At 44.0% G+C, this 27,277-nt stretch overlaps 1 protein-coding gene across 1 annotated transcript in view; it reads right to left on the reverse strand.

Moving 5' to 3' along the window:
* Window positions 1–292: 292 nt before the first annotated feature.
* gad3 (glutamate decarboxylase 3) overlaps window positions 293–27,277 on the reverse strand; it is a 55,345-nt gene continuing 28,360 nt past the window's right edge. Inside the window, exons 9-15 of the mRNA XM_067995767.1 lie at window positions 21,299–21,415; window positions 14,888–14,952; window positions 14,698–14,776; window positions 12,793–12,942; window positions 10,409–10,516; window positions 8,474–8,563; window positions 293–466 (exon numbers count right to left, since the gene is read on the reverse strand). Of these exons, the coding sequence (XP_067851868.1) occupies window positions 293–466; window positions 8,474–8,563; window positions 10,409–10,516; window positions 12,793–12,942; window positions 14,698–14,776; window positions 14,888–14,952; window positions 21,299–21,415 (783 nt within the window). The remainder of the gene's footprint in view (window positions 467–8,473; window positions 8,564–10,408; window positions 10,517–12,792; window positions 12,943–14,697; window positions 14,777–14,887; window positions 14,953–21,298; window positions 21,416–27,277) is intronic.

The raw sequence follows: 27,277 nt of genomic DNA on the forward strand, positions 1-27,277 counted from the left end.
CAGCCATTCAGATCCCGGTATTGGCCACATTATCATGTGCTTAATAATACCAGTTAGTGCTAAAGGAAGTTAAGGAGTACCACTCTTATAGCTCAGCGAAAACACAAATTGTGTAAGTTCAAACTGCCCCAAAGTTAGTGCCCGTAATATTTAATTAGAATATCCTGCACTGGTGACACTAATTCCCTCAAGTGAAATGATTAACACCAGAAGTATGATTGGTAATCAAATGAGTTCCGATATATATTCCAGTTTATTAAAGGCTGCGATCATTTTTGTGCATGTATATAATTTATAAATCCTGCCCAAGTCTCGCAATTTCTTCAATCAGGAAGTCGACATCAGATGTGTTTGTAGCTGGATTAGAAAAGACCATTCGGAAGAAATTCACCCTGTCCCCTTGGGGTTGGTACCCAACCATTGTTGATCCTTCCTCCATCATCCGAGCCTTAATCTTTGGTGCAATCTGAATATTGACAAAAAAGCAAGTTAATGATTTTGTATGTCAAATAAAAATTAGAGGTGACAGTGAGATTATTGCTGTCTTGCGAAGGGAATTCCAAATCAGTGAGTTCTGGAAGAGCAGAGCATGGGCACGATTTTAACTGCGGGACAGATTTTGGCAGGTGAACAGAAGAGCAGAGCGTGGCCACGATTTTAACTGTGGGACAGATTTTGGCTGGAGCAGATGAAAATTCAAATTTGTCAGCTCTTAATGGCTCCAGGGCGAGTAAGTAATTTGGGCGATTTTAAATGCCCACACACTTGGCTTTGGCCGGGTGGGTAGGGTTAAAATCCCTCCCATCATTTTTGTTATTATTAATGGGGTCTCACAACCTAACATTTCAGCAACACATTAATGGTTATTGTTTTGCAATCGTATGTTTAGAAAGAGATGAAATGGCTTCCTTAATAACTTGCAGAGGCTCTGATGACCATTTAAAGGTTCCCTTCTTCTGCCAGTTATATCAATTAACTGGCAAAATCGTCATATTTTTCTGTTTGCTTTCCTGTGGTTTATAAGAACATAGAATACAGGAATATCTGCTCATATCACCAACTAAACGTATACCCAAGAGCCAAAGCATTAAGTCATCAGCTTGACATTATAAAACAACCTATTTCCATAACATTTATAGATATAAAGGTTACCATCCCTAAGAAACTTATACAGTACAAAATACCTGGAATTTTATCATGGCAGTTCCTGGTCTCTCAGGCAAGATCAGATGGAATAAATATTGAAGAAATGTAGACTAGGTGTTCTAGGTTCTGTCAGCAAGTGAAACCTCAATGACAGCGTGTAATGAATGAGATAATAGAATTTGTGTTATTAGAGGGGAAACACTTCATTAGGATTGAGAAGAAAAACTTCACAAAATGAGCTTGATTGCTCTTAAAATATACCGATTTTATTTTGTAAGGAAATTAGATATTGACATTTAGAAATTGTGAAGTTTAAAGATAGTGATCAGCAAATATAAAAATGCATTCCTATACCACAAAATGTTAATAATTTTGGGAGTAGCTGACTGTGTTTTTCTCTCTCAATTCTCTCTTTGACTTTCTTCACAATCCTTCTTCAGCTGAAGGTAGAGATTTTCGTTGGGGTACAGTTCCCAGATGGTAATGACTCTCTTAAATAGTCACTTGTCAGGCGTGAGCCATGGACAGTGAATGTTGGCGGCTATTTGATCAATCCTGCCCTCATTCGATATGGACTTCCAGTAGAGCTCCCTAGGAAGTGATCAGCAAAGGGAACCCTGGTCAATTTCCCTGCCACTCCCTCCACTGCTGTAGCTGACATCAATAACTCAATAATGACAGGATAGCTAGGATGAATACGTGGCTTGAGAGATGGTGCAAGAGGGAAGGATTCAAATTCCTGGGCCATTGGAACCGGTTCTGGGGGAGGTGGGACCAGTACAAATTGGACGGTCTGCATCTGGGCAGGACTGGAACCAATGTCCTAGGGGGAGTGTTTGCTAGTGCTGTTGGGGAGGGTTTAAACTAATGTGGCAGGGGGATGGGAACCGATGCAGGAAGTCAGTGGGAAATAAAGTGGTGACAGAAACAAAAGGCAGTAAGGGAGAGTGTACAGAACATGACCAGACAGATGGTCTGAGAAAGCAGGGCAAAGACCAAGGGAAGTCTAGATTAAACTGCATTTATTTCAATGCAAGAAGTCTGATGGACAAGGCAGATGAACTCAGGGCATGGATGGGTACATGGGACTGGGATGTTACAGCTATTACTGAAACATGGCTAAGGGAGGGGCAGGACTGGCAGCTCAATGTTCCAGGGTACAGATGCGATAGGAAAGATAGAGCAGGAGGTAAGAGAGGAGGGGGAGTTGCGTTCTTGATTAGGGAGAACATCACGGCAGTAGTGAGAGGGGATATATCCGAGGGTTCGCCCACGGAGTCTATATGGGTAGAACTGAAAAATAAGAAGGGAGAGATCACTTTGATAGGATTGTACTACAGACCCCCAAATAGTCAACGGGAAATTGAGGAGCAAATATGTAAGCAGATTACAGACAGCTGCAAGAAAAATAGGGTGGTAATAGTAGGGGACTTTAACTTTCCCAACATTGACTGGGACAGCCATAGAATTAGGGGCTTGGATGGAGAGAAATTTGTTGAGTGTATTCAGGAGGAATTTCTCATTCAGTATGTGGATGGCCCGACTAGAGAGGGGGCAAAACTTGACCTCCTCTTGGGAAATAAGGAAGGGCAGGTGACAGAAGTGTTAGTGAGGGATCACTTTGGGACCAGTGATCATAATTCCATTAGTTTTAAGATAGCTATGGAGAAGGATAGGTCTGGCCCAAAAGTTAAAATTCTAAATTGGGGAAAGGCCAATTTTGATGGTATTAGACAGGAACTTTCAGAAGTTGATTGGGAGAGTCTGTTGGCAGGCAAAGGGACATCTGGTAAGTGGGAGGCTTTCAAAAGTGTGTTAACCAGGGTTCAGGGTAAGCACATTCCTTATAAAGTGAAGGGCAAGGCTGGTAGAAGTAGGGAACCTTGGATGACTCGGGAGATTGAGGCCCTAGTCAAAAAGAAGAAGGAGGCATATGACATGCATAGACAGCTGGGATCAAGTGGATCCCTTGAAGAGTATAGAGATTGCCGGAGTAGAGTTAAGAGAGAAATCAGGAGGGCAAAATGGGGACATGAGATTGCTTTGGCAGATAAGGCAAAGGAGAATCCAAAGAGCTTCTACAAATACATAAAGGGCAAAAGAGTAACTAGGGGGACATTAGGGCCTCTTAAGGATCAACAAGGTCATCTATCTGCGGAACCACAAGAGATGGGTGAGATCCTGAATGAATATTTCACATCGGTATTTACGGTTGAGAAAGGCATGGATGTTAGGGAACTTGGGGAAATAAATAGTGATGTCTTGAGGAGTGTACATATTACAGAGAGGGAGGTGCTGGAAGTCTTAATGCGCATCAAGGTAGATAAATCTCCGGGACCTGATGAAATGTATCCCAGGACGTTATGGGAGGTTAGGGAGGAAATTGCGGGTCCCCTAGCAGAGATATTTGAATCATCCACCGCTACAGGTGAGGTGCCTGAAGATTGGAGGGTAGCAAATGTTGTGCCTTTGTTTAAGAAGGGCGGCAGGGAAAAGCCTGGGAACTACAGACCGGTGAGCCTGACATCTGTAGTGGGTAAGTTGTTAGAGGGTATTCTGAGGGACAGGATCTACAGGCATTTGGAGAGGCAGGGACTGATTAGGAACAGTCAGCATGGTTTTGTGAGAGGAAAATCATGTCTTACGAATTTGATTGAGTTTTTTGAAGGGGTAACCAAGAAGATAGATGAGGGCTGTGCAGTAGACGTGGTCTACATGGACTTCAGCAAAGCCTTTGACAAGGTACCGCATGGTAGGTTGTTACATAAGGTTAAATCTCACGGGATCCAAGGTGAGGTAGCCAATTGGATACAAAATTGGCTTGACGACAGAAGACAGCGGGTGGTTGTAGAGGGTTGTTTTTCAAACTGGAGGCCTGTGACCAGCGGTGTGCCTCAGGGATCGGTGCTGGGTCCGCTGTTATTTGTTATTTATATTAATGATTTGGATGAGAATTTAGGAGGCATGATTACTAAGTTTGCAGATGACACCAAGATTGGTGGCATTGTGGACAGTGAAGAAGATTATCTAGGATTGCAACGGGATCTTGATAAATTGGGCCAGTGGGCCGATGAATGGCAGATGGAGTTTAATTTAGATAAATGTGAGGTGATGCATTTTGGTAGATTGAATCGGGCCAGGACCTACTCCGTTAATGGTAGGGCGTTGGGGAGAGTTATAGAACAAAGAGATCTAGGAGTACAGGTTCATAGCTCCTTGAAAGTGGAGTCACAGGTGGATAGGGTGGTGAAGAAGGCATTCGGCATGCTTGGTTTCATTGGTCAGAACATTGAATGCAGGAGTTGGGATGTCTTGTTGAAGTTGTACAGGGAATTGGTGAGGCCACACTTGGAATACTGTGTACAGTTCTGGTCACCCTATTATAGAAAGGATATTATTAAACTAGAAAGAGTGCAGAAAAGATTTACTAGGATGCTACCGGGACTTGATGGTTTGACTTATAGGGAGAGGTTGGATAGACTGAGACTTTTTTCCCTGGAGAGTAGGAGGTTTAGGGGTGATCTTATAGAAGTCTATAAAATAATGAGGGGCATAGATAAGGTAGATAGTCAAAATCTTTTCCCAAAGGTAGGGGAGTCTATAACGAGGGGGCATAGATTTAAGGTGAGAGGGGAGAGATACAAAAGGGTCCAGAGGGGCAATTTTTTCACTCAAAGGGTGGTGAGTGTCTGGAACGAGCTGCCAGAGGCAGTAGTAGAGGCGGGTACAATTTTGTCTTTTAAAAAGCATTTGGACAGTTACTTGGGTAAGATGGGTATAGAGAGATATGGGCCAAGTGCAGGAAATTGGGACTAGCTTAGTGGTATAAACAGGGCGACATGGACATGTTGGGCTGAAGGGCCTGTTTCCATGTTGTAACTTCTATGATTCTATGATTCTATATATACCAGGGATCGAACTGTCTGACTATTACTCCCAATGGTTGTTCCTATCATTACTATCGATGCACGGCCATGATTTGCCAAGGTGCAAGTGTTGGGGAGGAGGAGAGAGTTATGGTATTATAACATTTACAGATTTTAAATATTGCTATCCCAAAATAAATACATTTTTACAAAAATCTCAATTTTAAAATATTTGTTTGAGATTTGGAAATATTCCAATTTTTAACAAACTTATTCAGTATTAGGCATTTTGCATTGTTCCCTTTGCAGAAACTGTTGTAGCTGCAAGTGATTATTCTGCCAGTTAATTCATTAAAAAAACCATTAAAGAGGCATCATAGCCTCTGAAAGTTATTAAGTGAGTCATTTCATCTCTTTTTAAATGTACAATGTGATAACATTGCAAAAACATTAATCACATTAGAAAATTATAGTAGGCTAGCTACTAGGAAGAGTGCTTTAGTGATCATTTTTCACAGAGCTATATTTGTTCATAATGTACACTTATGGATATAACCACTGACTGACAAGGCACAGCGTAATTGAATATCACATTAGAATAATAAACAATATGTGCGTAATGCTCAAATATGATTCTGCACCATTTCATTGTCACAATTCCGTGACAGCCAACATAATCTTACACTTAAGGCTCGGTCTAGTATGTACAGGCACTTGTTAACTACTTAGTCTATCCAAATTGGAAAAAAAAATTTGTGATGATATTCATTTTATGGATTATCCCAAAAATTCAGGTCATGAAGACGTGCTTTGCATTAGGAGTAACACTATTCCATTTTTACTGGATGCAACGCAAAGCTTTACCTACGCTGTTCCACAATGCACAGTCCTTCTCTGCACCTGGAAGCTTTTTCCATTCATTTGTTCAATATGCACATTCATTTTTTTGTAGCAGCATAAAGCAGAATGTTTCTGAGCAGCAATGCAGATAATGGAATTTGAATAAGATTGTGCACTGTTTGAATTTTCTTCCCATCACCACCTGGGCCCCGAGATTAGGGTGCACTCCTGTGACACACTCTCTCAAGTACTTGTTATCCGATGCGGATACAATCGATAATCATATTTTTTGATTATTATTGTTGAATATTGCTGCAACAACAAATGCAGAAAGATATCCTTTATCTTCCATATTTTTAGTAGGAGAGAAATATATTCCTTATGTGATATTTAGTAAATCAAGCAGTTAATTTAAAATATATATATTATTGTTGTTGTCAAAGGAAATAAAATCTGTATCCGAAATTGAAGCCACACCCCTATATATCCATACAGTGCTACTGGCTCAACTCATTTCACATTGGTGGCGGTGCCTTCAGCTGTCTGGCCCCACACTCTGGAATTCCCTCCCTGAGCCCCCCTCCGTCTATCTACCTCCCTCTCCTCCTTTAAGATGCTCCTTAAAACCTAGGGTTTTGACTAAGCTTTTGGATATCCCTCCCAATGTCTTTGGTTCGGTCTGAATTTTTGTCTGAGTAAGCTGAGATTCTATGTTAGAGATGCTATATAAGTGCAAGTGCCAGGCAATGACCATCTCCAATAAGAGAGAGTCTAACCACCTCCCTTTGACATTCAATGGCATTACCATCGCTGAATCCCCCACAATCAACATCCTGGGGGTCACCATTGACCAGAAACTTAACTGGACCAGCCACATAAATACTGTGGCTATAAGAGCAGGTCAGAGGCTGGGTATTCTGCGGTGAGTGACTCACCTCCTGACTCCCCAAAGCCTTTCCACCATCTACAAGGCACAAGTCAGGAGTGTAATGGAATACTCTCCACTTGCCTGGATGAGTGCAGCTCTAACAACACTCAAGAAGCTCGACACCATCCAGGACAAAGCAGCCTGCTTGATTGGCACCCCATCCACCACCCTAAACATTCACTCCCTTCACTACCGGCGCACTGTAGCTGCAGTGTGTAAAATCTACAGGATGCACTGCAGCAACTCGCCAAGGCTTCTTCGACAACACCTCCCAAACCCGTGACCTCTACCACCTAGAAGGACAAGGGCAGCAGGCACATGGGAACAACACCACCTGCACACTCCCCTCCAAGTCACACACCATCCCGACTTGGAAATATATCGCCGTTCCTTCATCGTCGCTGGGTCAAAATCCTGGAACTCCCTTCCTAACAGCACTGTGGGAGAACCTTCACCACACGGACTGCAGCGGTTCAAGAAGGTGGCTCATCACCACCTTCTCAAGGGCAATTAGGGATGGGCAATAAATGCCGGCCTCGCCAGCGACGCCCACATCCCATGAACGAATAAAAAAAAAATTGTTATTGTTGTTGTGCTCTCCTGTAACTGTGACATTGGTGGTTTCATGTGGACTTCATTCCTAAATATATTACGATTCCTACTTTGGGAAAATGCAATATTTCACATCTAGGCCATAAGCTGTATGGATTGTTAAGATACAAACACTTTTTGACTGGTGTTTAACTTCCTCTATACAAATCTTGAACATTTTTCTCAGAAATGACTTTTTAATAAAATATCTCAGGGTATTGTGAGGCATCAGATAAACTCATTCCAGCATCTAAATATAAGGGTAGAAATTGTGATGCTCCATTGTTGGCTCAGAACCTCCCGAGATGCGAGTACAAATTGTAGATAGAGCTACAGCACTGTAACCCAGTTCCGTATGTTACTTTCAAATCTTGCAATGGAGGGAAAGGAAAATCAGGTAGGGTGTAGAAAGGAGGCCGATCCAATATCATCTGTTTCCCCCTGCCAAAGTTGAAAGTTTTACCCAGTTTGTAAGAGGTTAATACCTAAGGCCGCACTGAGCATTTCTCAACAGAAAAGCTTTCGGCTCGAGTCCAGCAAGCTGGCTACTGGGTATGCATAAGGTGTGGGTTTCTAAAACAAGCACAGTGGATTCAATCACAAAAATCCTAGCCATTTTCAATGATCGGCTATCCATTCAATATTGATCCAATGCGATTATGAGAGATACAGTCTTTTGTTTCAGAAAGGGGTTTGGATCTTTTTTCTGTGGGTGAATATGTCTGTAGGTGGTCTGCAAGGGAGCTACGCCAGATTGAAGTTGCAGCATGTAAAGTTCTATTTAAAGTCTATGGATTTGAATTTACGCAGGGGTTCTTCCGATCGTCCGCCATAACTTCAGAGGAAGATTGATGGAAACCTTCAAGAAATTATGCCGTTTACGCCATTGCTCTGGGGTTTCTGCCGATCCTCTGCTGTTCCATGTGAGGGGTTAAGGGGACATCATTTAGTTTGTTTTGTTTGAATTGTACCTTCTGATCCATGATCAGTAAATTAAATTGTCCACGGCCATGGAGAAGAATGCAGGCCAGAGTATCCAGCTTACTCTTGCATATTGGCAAATAGTCGACAATTTAGTAAATAACACCACATTGAAGCATACCTGATGTAGCCTCCCATCCCTCTCTGCATTTTCGGGCATTCCTTGGAGACTTGGTGGAATGTACCAGAAACACACATTGGTATGCTCGGGCTGAATGGAAACAAAAAAAAGACAAAATGTATGTTATTATTCAAACGTAGTTATGGAAAAAACTCTGATTAATATGTTATAATTCCTTTTTTTTGCCATTGTGAGGATTAAAACTTTGCAAACTCTACTTCAACAATGTATCAATCCAAATCTCAAAAGAATGTCATCAAGTGCACCAGTTTGATATGGTGGGGGCGAAACTGGTCTTCAGCGAAAGCGCAAAATGAGCAATAGCCAAGTGGCAGCCTGTCTTGTTCCCTATCTGATTTTCTTTTCCATTGACTTCAAAAAATAAATACAAGGCAAAAGCTATGTTGCCTGGAAAGCTTTTATCTGATAATAATACTGAATGGATAAGTTTGATGAAAAGAGGCCACATTTTTTTCTTTGCAATTGACTGATCGGTGATGACACTCTTTTATAGACTATCTGAATGGCTCAGGTCCAGAAGATGTGCTTTACATTGGGGGTAGAGACTTTTACAGGTTTATTTGATTCAATGCAAAGCTCCGATTGCACTGGCCCAACACTTCACAACAGTGTTCTCCTACTGCAGAAGGGAAATATTTTCTTCCACACTCTACATCCTGATAAAGGAGTATCAGATTTAAGGCTTGTTTGTATTATGGTCACATGCTCAGCGGAGTCTGGGTCTCGCCTCAGAACTCATTTCATTTGGTCAGTAGAGCCCGGACTAATTCCCTATTTGTATTGATGACCGAGGTTGCACCAGACCCGAATAGTCTGAAATCTGACTGGCATTTGGGAATCAAAACCAGTTCTAACCAGACTCAGCGGTAGGCTTCAAGCTGTTGCCACTTTCTGGTGCACAGCAGTGTAAACCGGAGAGACCTGTGGCTAAATCCTCACATAATGCCTGTGGTATCTATGCTATGCTGCTTGCCAACTGTTTGGATAATAACTCCAATGCATTGTACCACGGATTGATGGAACATGATGGATTCATGCCTACAACTGTGCACAAGAATTCTAATTGGGCCGCTGTGGGAAAGAGCTGAGTGGGAACGAGGCACATGTCCACGGGATGGGACAAAAAATGCAAGGGACAGTCACTGCAGACATACACATTTCCCACTGGCCAGAGGGGTATTGGTGAAAGTCTAAAAAATGGCCTTCAACCTGCTCTCTCAGCTGATAGTACGGAGAGATACAGGATTGGAGAAGAAGAGAAAAAACAATTTATTATCAAAAATATTGTCACACAACCGATATGCGTAAAATTACAATCAACAAAATTATGCCAGCATTTAAAATAAGACAGCTAACACATTTGTGCACTAGAGGACTGATTTTACGTATGCACGATCCCGATGGGAAGCATCGCCCACCAAAATCCCACATCAGAAAATCGTAACAGCACAAATGACGGAGGTGTGGTCCCCACAGTTTACTGGTTTAAATTTTAATGGACGGAAAATCTAGGATTTTCTGATATGCACTCCCAGCGAGTGAAGCTCCCCAATGGGATTACGTATTCATAAAATTGGCCCTTTAATATGGCACCAGTTTCAGAACGAAGAAAATAAGGGGTCATAATTCACTTTTGCACTCCCTTTAAAGCAATCTGCCTGATTTTCTGTCAATTACTTTAAATGGATAGAAAATTGTCAGGCTGCATAATGGGCGCACTATCCTCCATGCCCAATGTTCTGATATGTGCTCTCAGGGTGTGATCCTTATCATTGGAGTGGTAAAAGCATAAAATGTACCCTTTAATCCTCTCCATTAGTTGGATTGCAATCCAGGTCATCATGAGGGAAAAAGCACTGCTCCAACACTTTTATACACTTCTTACTAGAGAAAGCACATGGCTTGGAAACTTACTTTATCATCAAACACCAATTTAAAATCATCTCTTCCTTTGAGTTTGCTGTGGAGATACTCTGCAATTTGAAGACACTTATCGATTTGTTTCTCAAACCCTGATGTGCCCTGTAAAGTACAACAAAAAAGTCTATTTATACCACGCTGTGCTGTGATATCTTATTCAATTATAGCTACACAAATGACAAAGAGCAGAAGCATAGTGATCAGTTCTTTGACTACTTGTCATATCTAAATTGATAGAAATATCTGTTCTTTTAACACAAATTATTGCATGTGAACGTAGCTCGCAGTTCGCCTGTCCTTCAGAATGTTGCTTTACAATGGGCTTTAAGACTGTAATGTTTAAAATTAATGTTTTATTCATTTCTCTCCTGTTTATTTTCTAGTCACTTTTAAACTACTTTTGAATCCCAGGTATTTGGATGGCACCCATGTTTCCGCTGAGTTTAATCTGCCAAAATTTTGAGGCTCCTTGGCTAGTTTAGAATCCTTAGAAGTAAATATTCCAAGCCTTGAAAGGAGACTCTGTGCTGATTTTCAATTTATGTGTGCAGATTATGACTCATCATCATTATGATGATCAACAAACGAGGCTACCTTTGATGTGTATTTTGAACTGTGGATAGTTTCAAATAGTAAGAAGCATACATATCACTGTTTGATCTCTTCATCTCTAACAATTAAATTATGTTGGTGCAGAACAATAAACAAATATCGCTCTGAAGGGAGTATGATCAAGATTATTATCATAGCAGAAAGCTACAGCTCTGAAGTAATGATTCATTACGGATTTAGTTAGTCAAAGATCATTGCACTAATGCTTGAGTTCTCCTCTTACTACATTAGTGAATAAACAAAAGGGCCCTGAAATTCCAAAGGGTGTTCTAACAATTTCCCGCCGTAAATCCAGCAGGAGACTGGCGAAACTTCCAGGATGATGATAACGTATAAACATTTTTCTGATATTCTGATATTCTACTGCACTATTTTCGTAGAAGTGTAAACACATTTTTTTTGAACAGGTTAACCCCTCAGTTAAAAGACTAGGTTTGTCAAAAGGCCTTTGATAAGGTGCCACATAAGAGATTCATGACAAAGGTTTAGGGCATGTGGAGTCAGGGACTAGGTAGCAGAATGGATTGAAAGATGGCTACAAAACAGAAAACAGAGTGTATGAGTTAAAAGAAGTTTCTCAGGCTGGCAGAAAGTGCGAAATGGTGTTGCACAGGGATCCGTGCTGGGACCACTATTGTTTACCATATACATAAACGATTTGGACTCAGAAATTGGAGCTTTAGTGTCAAAATTTGCAGATGATACCAAATTGGGTGGTTATAGCTAATTAGGTGGAGGACTGCACCAAAATACAGGAAGACATATACAGGCTTACAGAGTGGGTGGATAAATGGCAAATGAAATTCAATATAGCGAAGTATGAGGTGGTTCATTTTGGTAGGAGGAATAAGGAGAAGGTAAGAATAAATGGGGTCGAGGAGCAAAGGGATTTGGGAATACAGATACATAAATCGCTAAAACAAGAAACACAAATTAATAAGGCAATAAAGAGTGTAATCAAAGTACTGGGGTTAATTTATACAAAACCTTGCTTAGGCCACACTTGGAGTACTGCATGCAATTCTGGTCTCCATACTACAAAAAGAATATTGAAGCACTGGATAAAATGCAGAAAAATATTTACAAGGATGTTACCAGAATTGAGAGGATGCATAGAATTACATAGAATCTACAGCACAGAAACAGGCCATTTGGCCCAACAGGTCCATGCCGGTGTTAGTGCTCCACATGAGCCTCCACCTCCCTATTTTATCTAACCCTATCAGTATATCCTTTTATTCCTTAGATGCAACTGTTGATTGAGTAAGCTGGGGCTCTTTTCTCTGGAAAAGAGAAGAGTAGGACGAGACCTGATGGAGGTCTTTATAATTATGAAGGGATTTGATAGGGTGGATGTGCAGAAACTGTTTCCACTTGTGGTGAGTCCAGAACAAGGGGACAGAAATGCAAGATATCCAATACTAGATCAAATAAAGCATTTAAGACTAATTTCTTTACACAGAGAGTGGTGAAAGTGTGGAACTTACTGCCACATTGAATGGTTGAAGGAGAGGCTTGATGCATAGATGAGGTAAAAGGGAATAGAGGGATATGAGGGGCAGGGTGGGAAGAGGTAATTTGGAGTGGGAGGAGGCTCATGCGGAGTTTAAACTTTGGCATAGATCAGTTGGGCTGATTGGCCTGTTTCTCTGATGTAGATTCTATGCAACTCTATGAGAATTTTAGATGAGTACATTAAGTGTTCACATATCAGTTTCCCACGGTATCATTTCAGAAGTAACATTCTTCCTGCCACTCTTCATTACCTTTGCTTTCCACATCAACCAGAATTTGAAGACATCCACATGACGACCACACTGAATTGTTTTATCTCCAGTATCATAGGATACATTGTATAGCTTGTCATTCTGAAACAGGTACTGTGCACACATTTTGTTGCAGTTCAGGAGTAAACCCTATCAAAGATCATAACAGTTGATAAAATACCACGACTCAGTTAAATACGGAACATTTTCTTTAACACTAAGCTATTATTTGCTAGATACTCCATTTGTCTTTATAATTATTAACCTTTATTTAATGTTGGCAGGTTAGTGGCAGGTTGGCCTTCCCTCGCCCATGTGACTCCATTGTTATCCTGCCAAGATTTCCTCCCGGGTCCTATCGTATGTGCGGAGTGGGTTAGGAGCAATAATACTGCTCCTCATTGGGCTACTGCCACTGAGAGAGAGGGAAATTAGCGTGCTGCTGTAGTGTTAAAACACTCACCTCCTTACCTCTCATTCTCTTTCTATCTCAACACCTGGGTGTCAAGGAAACTCATTTATGCCAAGGGAAACCTCTAGGGAATGCTCAAGCACCATTTTAAATCACAACCACTCAGTCAGCTCACATTGCCTGCCACAAGGGGTTCTGTTAGTCTTGAAGGACAGTTCATCTGCACCTCTCGTTGTTGTGGGTTGCATGTGCTGATATGGAGGCCACAAATGTCGATGCCACTCACATTCAAGGTCTCACATAACCAACGACAGAAAACTGCAACTGGGTGAGGAACGCCGCCGCTGAAAACCGCTGAGTCTGCATGAACAGGAAGTTCTGCAGATAATAGTGCTTGACTGGTGCAGACAACACTATTCTCCTGATGCAAGTGGTCTGCCAGGCTTCAGCCAGCAGTTGAGATATTTCCCCAGTAGCCTCTGGAGCGGAAGCACAGCCTTCGGAGGCAGTGCAGAGAAATCTAAGTAAGACCTTCTTGGTCTGTAAGACCTAATGAGTGCATGTATACATGTGGGGAATAGACATCTTCTGTAATGCATAAGGGCCTCCTAACCAGCCACTTCCATATGTTCATCATCCTCCTCTTCAACAACGTATGAATAGCAGAATTTCCATCAGGAAGTCCATGTCTGCAATCCACAACTGTGCCTTCTGAAGAGCTAACTAAATAGGGCAGTAACAGTCTTAATAGGATTTCCAGAGCACCAGACAGCTAAAATTGTTATGCTGGCAATGTAACATCAATCTTTAGCTCCAGCAAACACATGACCTCCTCAAAGAGCTGGTCACATCAGTGATAATGCTGTGCTGCTCATACCCCATTTATATAGCGGTGGATTAAATTAGGGCTGGGTTTGGGGTGGAAAATGGAGCAGGAAGGTTGGCCAAGTCTACTTGAGCCCTTGAACTGGCAACTGATTCATCAAAGGAAACAAAGCATGGAGCTGTAGAGTCAGTCGGATGAACCAAAATGCAGGGGTTCTCCGAACGTCTGGCATAGCTTTGGAGCCAGGAGGAGCAGGAGTGCTCCCCCAACTCCTCCGGGGCCCACAAAAATAGTTCAACACTTACCTTTGATGGGCCTCTTGGGTTCCATTGCCCATGCAATGATCGGAGCCTGCACACACAAGGTCCGACCAGTTTTGACCTAAAATGGCAATCAGGGTCCTATTTACGTCAGAGGACTCCGATTTCCACATTAGAAAGGGCCTATCGCCTGAAGCAGGCGGGTGCTTTGGACACCCGGCGGTAGGTCCCTTTCAAAATGGAGCCAGCCACATTGCCATTGTTAACGGGGCGGAAAGGCTACCCACCCCATTTTGAGGCCGTTACCATTAACGCCAGGCAAAGGCAGTCAAAATCGAACCCATTAACTTGTGAATTAAACCTTAATATTTTTTTTCACTGCTGATTTTAGTAACACAGTTAAGTACCTTCTCATGGATCAGAATTGCAGAGCACTGCAGGAGAACACCCATCATCTTGTGTGGATTCCAGGTAACTGAGTTGGCTCTGGTACAGAGAACAGTCTTACAATTGCATGCAAAAAAAAAACTTGTCATGTATATATTTTATATTCATAATGATTTTCATAGGTGGTGCTATGAAGGAGCAGAAATTTACCTTTCAATGCCGCTTAACTTATAACGATGCTTCTGTGACATTAAAAGTCCACCGCCCCAAGCTGCCTGTTAAAAGAAATTACAAAGATTACTTTAGCATGAGAAAACAATGAGTTTCTTGCCAAAAGCACCAGGGAAATTGTTATCTGTAAAGCGGTTATTGATTTTAAATACTCATAAAGCTAAAATTACATACTGCTGGAAACAATTTTCATCCGAAAGGTGTCAGCCTTGCTTCATTGGTGATATGTATGGCACGTGCATGTTGTTAATTGAACACCAGAGGGCCCTCTAATGGGAGTAAGCACATTGTGGCAATTATACTCCAAGGCATCTCATGTATTGTTATTGTTATTCTTTGAAGGAATGGTCCAGAGGGTCTGAAATCACCACACCGATCCAAGTGTTTATTCGAGTAGTATCACTCTCACCTCTGCATCAGAAGGTTGTTGGTTCGAAGCCCTGCTCCAGACACTATTTTAACTTTGGGCGGGCGATTGATGGGATGAGTTAGAAACTCACCCACTGCAGCAGAAAACAGGCCTCGCATATTTGAACTCCCTGGCCTCATTAAGATGCTGTCGGTCCACTTTCCGGCCAGAACAGGCGGGAAGTGGCTGCCCCGCTGAAGAAAATCAGGCCGCCCACATCCGCATTGCTAGTGTATATGTAGGTGTGGGGAAGGGGACTCCAGGAGGATCTTGTGGGTGGAAGGGGGTAGTCCAGGGCACTCATGCTCCTCCCGACCCCACAGGAATGTAAAAAAAAAACTTACCTTAAATGGTTTCTTCTGGTCCTGGATCCTTTTCACGCTTGACTTTACCTGGCGGGAAAGCTGCAGCGGCTTCCCCGCTCAGGCCAGCGTTCAAGTAGATATGTAAGAACAACAGGGTAATATTATTGGGTGATTTTAACTATCCCAAACTGGACTAGAATAAAAGTAATGCATGTGGTCAAAGTGAGGAATGCTTTTTAGAATGCATCTAGGACTGCTTCCTAGATCAGTATGATTCTATGCTGCAGTGCTTTTACCGTACGCAGTGAAAAAAGATCACCAAAATTTATTTCTTAAAAAATTAATAGATTAATAAAAAATCATAAATATGCAAAACATGTTTAACAACAAACATTGCACCAAAAATGTACACTAAACATTCCCAAAAAAGCCGTTCCAAAGGTTATTTAAGAGCTCCTGCAATCATCATGGGGCTTCCCTTGCTCCCATTTCAAATAGGAACACAAAGTAAAAAGAGCAAATTTGGCACAAATACTGCAAGATTGTGCTAGGTGCTCATTTAAATATTTTATATTAAACTGGGGCCTTAATTAGGCTTACGCAGGGAATAGGTACAAGCACTTCACCTCACTAGAAATAGAGCAGGGCAGAATTGCAGGCCAAAAAGGAATTGGTGCAGGCCTTGCTCTCCCAATTTAACATTCCCTCTGCACCGGTTGTTCATCTGCTGTCCTGGAAGAATGAGCTTCAATGGGGGGAATGGCTTTCTCTCATCCTTGAATTTTCTTATGTTCTTTTGATTCGCTCATACTGTCATTCAGTATTGAGAGGCTATGAGCATTCATCATTCAACAGAGAACCAGTCCTACAGCTGACTGTCAAAGTTCACCCTCTAGGGCACCTACATGTGTGAATGCCAATCAAAACTAAAAGGGAAGTAACGTCTTCTAGTTGTGAACTAATTACTCTAGTATTGCATCCACTTGGCTGCCCAGATTTTGAATCAGTGATGCAGGCCCCGATATTAAGAGTGGAGGCGGGATGGCAGCGGGGGGGGTGAATGGGCGCGTGGGTAACCCAACCAATAAAAAATGTCCGTTTCCTACGCGATCACAATTCAATTGGTGCCACTTAATGTGGCTTCCAAGTTTGCCGTTCAAAGCTGTGCTGCGGGTGGTCTGTGCACCCACATCACAGGCTGTCAGCTGGAGGAGCTCTATTTAAAGGGCCACTGCTCCAAAGGCTTTTGCTGGAGCAAAGACCCAGAAATCACAATGGAGCAGCACAGGGGCAAGGCTGCTCCAGGGTTCAGTGATGCCTCACTCCAGGTGCTACTGGATGGGGTGAGGAGGAGGAGGGAAGTATTTTACCTGGCAGACGGGAGGAAGTGCCCTGCCTCTGCCACCAAGAAGGCCTGACTCGAGGTGGCAGAGGAGGTCACCAGCAGCAGCAACATCTCCCGCTCTTGGGTCCAATGCAGGAAGCGCTTCATTGGCCTAACTAGGTCAGCAAAAGTGAGTACACTTACTGATTCTCCTACATTCCGTGTTCCACATCACTGCCCCCACACCCCAGCTCATTCTGCACTGCCAACACTACTCCATCACATCACTCCTCACACCCACTTAAGGCTCATCCTCAACTTACCTGCACTTCCTCACCTCCCCATTAGTCACCCCACCACTACCACTCAACCTAATCCTGATCCAATGTGATGGCTCTGTCTCATACTCACCCTCTAATGCACCTCTTCCACCGTCAGCCTCACCCAAAGCAATACATTCATCGGTTGGCCACTTCACCATCACTCACTCACACGTCTGTTCTTTCTCCCCTTGTAGAAGAGAGGGCAAAATGAACGGGAGAGGTGAGGACTGGAGGGGGGCCAGTGGTCCTCACAGATGCGGAGCAGGAGGCGCTGGCACTCAGCCGCACCCTCGAGTGCCTGTCCGTCGGGGTCGCTGAGACTGGCAGACCACAAACATCTGGTGACACAACTTTAACATTCAACACGCACAATATGAATTGATGTTAACAATGCCTTGCCATGTTCAACACCTCAGTAAGCTCATCGCAACATAACATATCTGTGATGATGCTTAATATTGCCTTCTGTTCTCTTACAGGGCCTTCAACGATTGCTGTGACGGCAGAGGGCGATTCCTCAGAGGACCTGCTGGCCTCCGAGGGGGCACCGTCACATCTTAGCGAGCCATCCACCAGCGCAGATACTCACACCTCGGTGGGTCCTAGTACTCAGTTAGTTGGGTTGGCACCTGGTGAGTCACCACACACAAGTGAGCACGAGCAGACACTGGTGGCAGGGGCAGCTGTGGAAAGTCCGTGCCAGTGGGACCACTCCTCTCCAGGCTCTGCTCAGCTGGATGCAGAAGCTGAACCCCAGGGCCATCCTTTAAAAGGAGAATGATCGAGGGACAGCAGCACATTCGCGACGTACTGGAACAGGTGCCAAGTGCACTCTCCACAATAGTGCAGAGGATGGAGGTGTCCAACTCCTGCATGAGTGGAATGGTGGCACAGGGAGGGGATCTCTGCGATAGTGACGCAGGGACGTGAGCAACTGTCTGAGATAGCGTCGCAGTTAAGTGCGGGAATGTCTGCGATGGAGAGAAGGCTAGTCTCCGTTGAGCTTCAAGCACGGCTCACAAATGAGTCCGTTCAGGCCCTGACAACGACCGTTCAGACTCAGGGTGAACAACATTCTGCCGCCTTAAACAGATACACTAGCACTGGCCTTCCAACGCATCACACATGTCCACCACACTGTTCTCCAGCAGGATGGTAGGAGTGATGTGGGCCTGGCCCAGCGCAGGGATGATGGAGAAAAGGGACATGGAAGTGGGAACGCCACTCAAAGCGCTCCCACGTCTCACCCGTTGCCCCTCTCCCAACCAGTACCCTCTCCAGGTGGCCGAGTCTGCCCCTGCACAGATGCAGGCGGAGCAGGCTTTGGAGGGGCCCTCATCAGCACCAAAACCCAGACGGTGTAGGCCCAAAGCATCTAAGTAGTCAGGGTATGAACATGAGCAACCTGCCACTACCTCTACTGCAGCCACAGGGGATGCGCCACGTAGGAGTAGTTGGAAGAGAATGGCGAAGGTTTTGGGAGCACGACGGGTGTGCACAAGGGTGTTTGACAGACTGTCATGTTTTTCATTTATATTTGCTTTTTGTTAAAGTGACATTAAATGTTATGATTGTCCCCACTGCTGCCATGTCTTGCCCATTCTTGACTGGCTTTTGTGATAGGGTCCTTATCATGAGGTTCACCTTGATGCCACACATTGGGTCATTTTACAGTGGGTGTATGTGTAATTGCAGGACTGTTTTGTACAGGGAGGGGTGGGCTGCCTGGTGTGGGCGCTGCTCTTTCCAGGTAGTGTGACAACTGGACTCTTAACACATTCTGATGTTAGGAGAACTAATCATATATCAGTGACTCCCTGGCCTCACTAATAGCCAGGTAACCCACTGCTCTGCCCATGGGTTCCTCCTCCTCCTCCTCCTCCTCCTCAATATGGGTGGCAGATGTGGATGGGGCCTCCTCAAGTGGTACCCCTCTCTGTTGTGCCATGTTGTGCAGGGCACAACTCACGACGATAATGCCTACAACTCTGTCTTGTGCGTATTGAAGTGCTCCCCCAGAATGATCAAGGCCCCTAAATCGCAGCTTGAGCAGCCCTATAGCATGCTCAATTGTAGACCTGGTGACGATGTGGCTGTCGTTATATCGACGCTGTTGCTCGGTGATGGGGTCCCTCAGAGGTGTCATGAGCCACGTGTGCAGGGGGTGTCCCTTGTCCCCGTCAGCCAGCCCTTAAGGCTGTTCGGTGCGTGGAAGAGGAGCGGGATGTTGGATTCCCTCAGGATGAAGGAATTGTGACAGCTGTCAGGGAATCTGGCACATACGTGAAGGAATCTTTTGCGGTGGTCACAAACGAGCTGAGTGTTGATGGAATGATGCCCCTTTCAGTTGTTGAACAGTCCTGGCTCGTGTGGAGGTGCTCATATTGCTATATGGGTGCAATCAATTACAGCCTGCACCCATGGGAAGCCAGCCCCTGCCCTCTTCATCTGGCTGAGGTCGTCTATAGGGAAGGCGAGGCTCTGCGAAACAAGCCGTTGGTGACCTGCCTTATGCACTTGTGTGCAGATGACTGAGAGTCCCCGGTGCACCCTGGAATGGTCCGGAGGTGAAGAAATTGAGGGCAGCGGTGACTTTGACTGCGACGGGTAATAAGATGCAGCTCGGCCCAGCTGGGAGCAGCTCGGCATGAAGGAGGCTGCAGATGTCTGCAACTACCTGGCGACTGACTCTGAGCCTCCGTATGCATTGCTCCTCAGAGAGGTCCAGGAAACCGAGCCTCGGTCTGTAGACCCTGTGACGAGGGTAGTGCCTCCTGCTACGTCACTCTCTCTGTTGGTGCCCTCTGTGCTCTTGTGCAGGTGCCTGTGGCGGAGCACTGTGTTGTGGAGCTACAAATGGCGGAAGTGGACGCCGTGCCTGGCGAGGCTGGTGATGTTGCTCGTCCTCGGATGTAGTGGTAAATGCAGCCATGGCGCCCCCCATCCTGATGGTGTGAGTTTGAGGGGGTCTGAAAAGTTGTTAAATATGTTTGAACAGAAGAATTGTGAGTGGGAAGAAAGAACTTTCAGTGAAAACACAAAGGTCTCGCAGCCAAAAGTTTGTGTGGAAGAACTGAGTGCCCTGCAGCAAGGACTCACCTTTCTTGTCAAACAAGTATTTGAATGTCCCACTGGCCGTTGGCTGAAACACGTCTGGTAGAACATGGAGTGTTCCCCACAGCATGGTAATCACGCTGGGGATGTTTAAAAATCAGACCCCTGCCTTAATGTGGACAAAATTAAGAACTTCAAGAACTTCAAGTATCTAAATAAGTCTCTTAACTATCATCCCGCCGGCTTTAATTGCCGGTGGGACTTCCGCATTCGGGAGGTGCGCGCACACCCAGACACGTCAGTGAGGAACCCGGAAGTCTGCGAGTTGGAGCCGGATTCCGAACCTGCTCGGGATTTCTGCGATTTTCGGAGCCCCCCCACCCCCAACGCACCCGATACTTCACTGGAAAATCAAGCCCACAGTTTATTTTCAGCTTTTATTTTGTCACTAGCCATGCTTTCTACTTAAACATAATACAAAGAACTCTAGTCTATTGATTCAGTGTGTAAAGGCATCACGCGGTTTGCTGTTGACTGAAACAGCCCAGGAAGACCCCAGTTTAATCCCTGCTCTGTGTTGAGTCAGTTTATCGCAGCTGAAGAATGGCAGTTGGATTTCTGCAATTGGGCACAGTGTGACCGGATCAGGGAGAGGAAAAATAAATCAGGGTTCCTTTTCCTGGTCACAATCAGTGATCTCTGTTGAAAAATGTATGCATGTCAGGGCGGATAGAATTGGAATCCACTGTGTCAATCACGATAGAATTGCCTGCCAACAATTGCTGTCACCCAAATTCACACATGGAAAATGGCTGCTTGGAGCAGTACTGGAATGGAACCATAGCATGAGTCACTGCTTTCTATTAGCTTTCCAACACAAGTACACTTCCTTTTTTCATGTTAACAGTGAGCGCATTATGTTATTAAAACTTCACACCATTGTGTTTAATCCCATTGAATTTGAACGATACTTACGTCAACATGCAGCCAAAGGCTGTGTTTTTCACATATGTCTGCAATATCATTGAGGGGATCAAAAGCTCCGTATACAGTAGTTCCAGCTGTAGCATTGACATACAAAGGAACAAAGCCCTGTAAGAAAAACTATTATTAGCTCCTTGCTTTTTGAATATATGTTACATATAGCTTTAAATCAAATGGCTACTGCTGTACTATTGAAAGCATATTTTTATTGTGGATTTAGTCAGATTTTCATTTTAGGTTGGTTTCTAGTTGACGCACATAAAATTATCAGAGTGAGTAGACAAATAGGGGTAGAAACTGGATTTCATTGTACCCACCTTACGGGCATAAAACAGTTGCAACAAGGCCCAAGGACGACTGAGAAACATTTGACCCGAAATTGGGCCAGGTCAGTTTTCGGGCGTCCCTAGCAGCCATCTAAAACAGGTGTTAGGTTCCTCACATATGTAAATGTGGGGCCTAATGCCTGTTTTAGGCCCCCTTGCAGAAATTATATATCACAGAGTGGAGTAAGTCCCAGGTCTGCTCTGCTCCACATTCTTCGGCTCCTGCCTCCAACAATAGGTAAGATTATTTTTAAAATTTCAGAAAATGTTGTTGTAGAGGCAGGAGAGTAGGAGAGCTCCCCTGACTCCATTGTATCCCGATTGCCCCCTCCCAAGATTTACCATCAGGCCACTGCTGGCGAGACAAATATTAATTTCTACAAATGGGCAAGCTGCCTGTGGAGGTGCGACAGGCTCCGGTAGCTCGTCCAATTAATATTAATGAGGCCCAGGTCCCAATTTCAGGCAGGATTTGGGCCTTCTGCTTTGGGCACGTGTTGTAGCCGCATCACTGCCTTCGTGCCTGAAGAATGAAACAGAAACTGTAGAAGCAAATTAAATAGAACTCATTTATCAGAAAGTTTCAATGGTCGACTGCAAACCTCTTGTAAGTGTCAGACTTGGCTCAGTGGTAGCACTCTTGCACCTGAGTCAAGGGCTGCAAGACAAGAGACAGTTGAGAACCAAGACAGTGCAGTCCCAATGCATTTGTGCCTTCCCCCCACCCCCCATGGAAAAATCTAACCCAAAACGATAAGCCTTTACAAAAAATGGCCACAGTTGTGGTGTGGTCATTGACTGGCTAATCTTGTATGTCAAGACAGAAAATTGCTATTTTATTATACTTTGTGTTATGATATAAAGTGGAGGAAAAGTCATGTTAGTTTGTTGTAGGTTCACTGACATTCATATATTGCATCTCAGTGCACTCTTTTCTAGAAGGGGAATGGGCTTCATTGCACTTTTTGAAAAAGGGCGCAGAGTTCTCCCAATGTCCTGTCCAACATTCCTCTCACAACCAACACCACCAAAAACAGATTAACAAGCCAATGATCTTATTGCAGTTTATGGGATCTTGATCTGTACAAATCACTACCATGTTAACAACAGTCACTACACTTGAAAGCAACTGATTGTATGTGAATCACTTTGATATACTTCTAAGCGACATGATAAACTGCTGTATAAAGTAAAAATGCAAGTTTTTCTTTGTATTTTAGTGTAAGCAAGCTGTCTTTGTTGCTGCCTACCTTTAACTCTCTTATGTTGAATTGGACAATGCTAACACTGGGTAATTTACTGCAGCCTTGCCAGTAACCATGCAGCATTAGTGATGCCAGCTCTTGCTTAAAGTCACTCTTCAAAGTCTTGGGAGGAATTCTGCTATCAGGAATAGAAATTGATGACCTTTTATGTTTTGTTGTGCCTGTGTGAATTATTAAGTAGTTACAATAGTGTCACAGTGTCAACAATTTTCTTTTCAAGTGAGAATAAACGAAAGTACAAATAATTAAGGCAGTGAAATTGTATGGGAAAGAATCTATTACAAATTTCGTGGGTTTTATATTATTGGTGATTCTCATAAATGGACCTCACATCCTTTACAATCTGCAGTGCACCTTTGCTGCCATTATCTTTTGTTCTGTATACTATGTGATGTAATTCTCCTGTCATTACTGAAGACAGATTGAAAAGCATTCTAGCAAGACGAAGCATGATTGTAAACCAACAAACTGGATTATTTTACATAAAATACAGAAATGAACAGAATAACATTTTCACAGCAATGTCAATTAACTTCCTATTATTCCTCATTCTAAGAAGAACTATAAAAGTAATTATCTGTACATTAAATAACCACTGCACCATTTTTGTCTAATACTAACTTTTTTTTATACAGAATACCTCTGCACTTTTTTTTTCATTTCCTGCTTCTATTTCCAACTGTTGATAATGTAAGAGCAACTGAACACTTTGTACTTGCATTTTTCAAGTACAGTATTTGGCAAGTTTACCACCATTCTAGGTAAAAATTCGCTTTCAGGTTAGTTGTCCCTAAGCTAACTGACTCTATCATTTCTGTTATACAGTGTGCATTCATATGCCCAGCCAGGATTCTTTGCCTGACCAGAGAGAGAGAGATCCCTTTCTATTACTTTCCGAGGCCTGCATATCAACGAAAGCTTTTTTGATTTAATTAACTCACAAGGGGTCTTCCACTGACAAATGATTTTTTTTGTTTTCAGTTAATGTCGATGGCTGGAGATGTTTTTTTCTCAATGGTATAAGCATTTTATCGAACAGACCCCTAGGGTTTTCCCATTGTTTAAATGCTATGGGAGTATTAAAAAAGAAACAGTCTCAGGGTCGATCTACCGGAAGCCATTCTATCACCATGCCATGAAGTGCCAGGGATTGAAGTCAATGAATTACAATTGTTTCTCAATTAATATTTCCAATTACTATAGCAACAGTCTAGAATGCAAGTCTGCTAGCTTTGTGAATTAACCTTTTAAAAGTTTAATTTAATGATATAGCAATATCATAATAAAAATGAAAACAAAATCCTTTTACAGGCCATAAAAATAAATGTCCCAAAATGTGAAAGGATCCACAAGGAAAATGGCAATAAAATGGGCCAAATTGAAGATTTAAAAAATCCTACATTTGCAAGAGATGAAATGTAAACTGAAAATGCTGGAAACCAAAGTGAGTACGCTTACTTATTCTCCCACACTCCGTCTTCCACGTTACTGCCCCCACCCCACAACTCCTTCTGCACTGCCAACACTAGTCTATCACATCACTCCTCACACCCACTCAAACCTCATCCTCAACTTACATGCACTTACTTATCCCACCACTACCAATCAACCCAATTCTCATACAATGTCATGGCTCTGTCTCATACTCGCCCTCTGATGCATCTCTTTCATGGTCAGCCTCATCCAAACCAATGCATTCAGCAGTTGGCCACGTCGTCACCCCTCACTCACGCCTCTCTACTTTCTACCCTTATAGGAGAGCCCAGAATGCACGGGAGAGGGCGAAGACTGGAGGGGGGCCGCAATATCAGGTCGTCCTCACAGACGCGGAGCAGGAGGCTCTTGAACTAAGCTGCACCTTCGATTGCCTGTCCGTCGGGCCCCCCATCCTGACAGTGTGAGTTTGAGGGGGTCTGCAAAGTAGGTAAGTGTGTTTGCGCAGCAGAGTTTTGGGTATAAATTAAGAATTTTGAGTGGAAAGACAAAGGTGTTGCAGCCAAAACTTTGTCTGAAGTGACAGCGTGCCCTGCTGCAATAAATGAGGTATTCCCCCCAACTGTCAAATAATCCTTTGCATCTCCCACTGGCTGCTGACTGAAACACGTCTGCTCCAACAAGGAGTGTTTCCCACAGCATGGGAAACATGCTGAGGATCCTTCAAAATTGCACCCCTGCCAAAATCTCCTATCAATGAGGTCTGTCAAGTACCTCAAGTATTTAAATAAATATGTGACGTAACATCCTGCCGGCTTTAATTGCCGGTGGGAGTCCCGTATGTGGGAGCTGCGCGTGCACCCGAATGTGTAGCTGGGGAACCCGGAAGTCAGCAGGTTGGAGCCGGGCTCTGAACCCGCTCCAGGATTCCGCCATTTAGGAGCCCCCAATGCACCCGCTCGACCATCCGAAAATTGGCCCCCATATCTCTAACACTCTCTCAGCTGCACAGGAAATGGGAGATATAGCTGAGTCTGAAGTAATTTAGATGAATGCTCAGATCAGAAGGCTACATAGTGCCCAGGAGAAAGATGAGATACTGTTCCTTCGGCTTGTGTTCAGCTTGGTTGCAACAGCATTGAAAGCTTAAAGGGATAAATGTCAGAGTGGGAATGAAAGTTTGCATTATGTGGTGAAGCACAGAAAAGTCAGTCACACTTGTGGCTAGGCTGTCACCTAGACTATGTTTAGTCTACCATTATAAAACATTAAGTTTGAATATAGCGTACTAGATTGGAGGAAGTACATTGTCCTGTGTCCTTTGGAAGGAATCTTTGGAGTTCTGGACAATGGTGTGGGAAGAGGTGAATGAACAGATGATGCATCTGTTGTTATTGTTTGGGAAACTCCCAGAGAAAGGGCATCTGGAAGTCAAAGTGAATAAGGATGTTCCAGAGGAAATTGTCCCTCCAGAAAGCAGAGAAGGGAGGGCAGAGGAAGGTGCTTGCTGTTGGAATCATTTGTAGATGGTGGGAAAAAGAGAAGTTGATTTGGTGAAGGAGGAGGTTGGTGGGCTAGCAAGTGAGGACAGGAGGGACTCTGTCATGGGTGTGAAAAGGTGAGGGGTGTGAGCAGAAGCACTGGAAATGAGGTGGTCGCAGTGAAAAGTCCTGTCAACCCAACCATCTTCCACCACTTACAACATGATCACACTATCAATTACATCCTTTCCTGCACCCCTCTCCCAAGAGTTCCCCTTTTGTATCAGCTCAAAGAACCCAATATTATACACCATAGAATTTTGCAGCACAAAAGGAGGCAATTCATCCCATTGTATCTGTGCTTACTGTTTGCTGGAACAATCCAAACCTACCCCGCTCTCTCCCCATAGTCCTGTATCTACCTCTACTTCAAAATATTTATCCAATTTTTAAAAATTCATTCATGGGATGCGGATGTCACTGGCGAGGCCAGCATTTATTGCCTATCCTTAATTGCCCTTGAGAAGGTGGTGGTGAGCTGTCTTCTTGAACCACTGCAGTCCATGTGGTGAAGGTTCTCCCACAGTGCTGTTAGGTAGGGAATTCCAGGATTTTGACCCAGCGACGATGAAGTAACAGCGATATATTTCCAAGTCGGGATGGTGTGTGACTTGGAGGGGAACATGCAGGTGGTGTCATTCCCATGTGCCTGCTGCTCTTGTCCTTCTAGGTGGTAGAGGTCGTGGGTTTGGGAGGTGCTGTCGAAGAAGCCTTGGCGAGTTGCTCCTGTGCATCCTGTAGATGGTACACACTGCAGCCACAGTGCGCTGGTGGTGAAGGGAGTGCATGTTTAGGGTTGTGGATGGGGTGCCAATCAAGTGGGCTACTTTGTCCTGGATAGTGTTGAGCTTCTTGAGTGTTGTTGGAGCTGCGCTCATCCAGGCAAGTGGAGAGTATTCCATCACACTCCTAACCTTTGCCTTGAAGATGGTGGAAAGACTTTGGGGAGTCAGGAGGTGAGTCACTGGCCACAGAATACCCAGCCTCTGACCTGCTCTTGTAGTCGCAATATTTATGTGGCTGGTAGTGTGTGATGTTGATGGTGGGGGATTCGGCGATGGTAATGCCGTTGAATGTCAAGGGTAGGTAGATAGACTCTCTCTTTTGTTGGAGATGGTCATTGCCTGGCACTTCTCTGGCGCAAATGTTACTTGCCACTTATCAGCCCAAGCCTGGATGTTGTCCAGGTCTTGCTGCATGGGGGCACGGACTGCTTCATTATCTGAGGGGTTGCGAATGCAACTGAACACCGTGCAATCATCAGCGAACATCCCCATTTCCGACCTTATGATGGAGGGAAGGTCATTGATGAAGCAGCTGAAGATGGTTGGGCCCAGGACACTGCCTTGAGGAACTCCTGCAGCAATGTCCTGGGGCTGAGATGATTGTCCTCCAACAACCACT

The sequence above is a fragment of the Heptranchias perlo genome, chromosome 2 (genome assembly GCF_035084215.1).
Source record: "Heptranchias perlo isolate sHepPer1 chromosome 2, sHepPer1.hap1, whole genome shotgun sequence".
Taxonomy (NCBI): Eukaryota; Metazoa; Chordata; class Chondrichthyes; order Hexanchiformes; family Hexanchidae; genus Heptranchias; species Heptranchias perlo.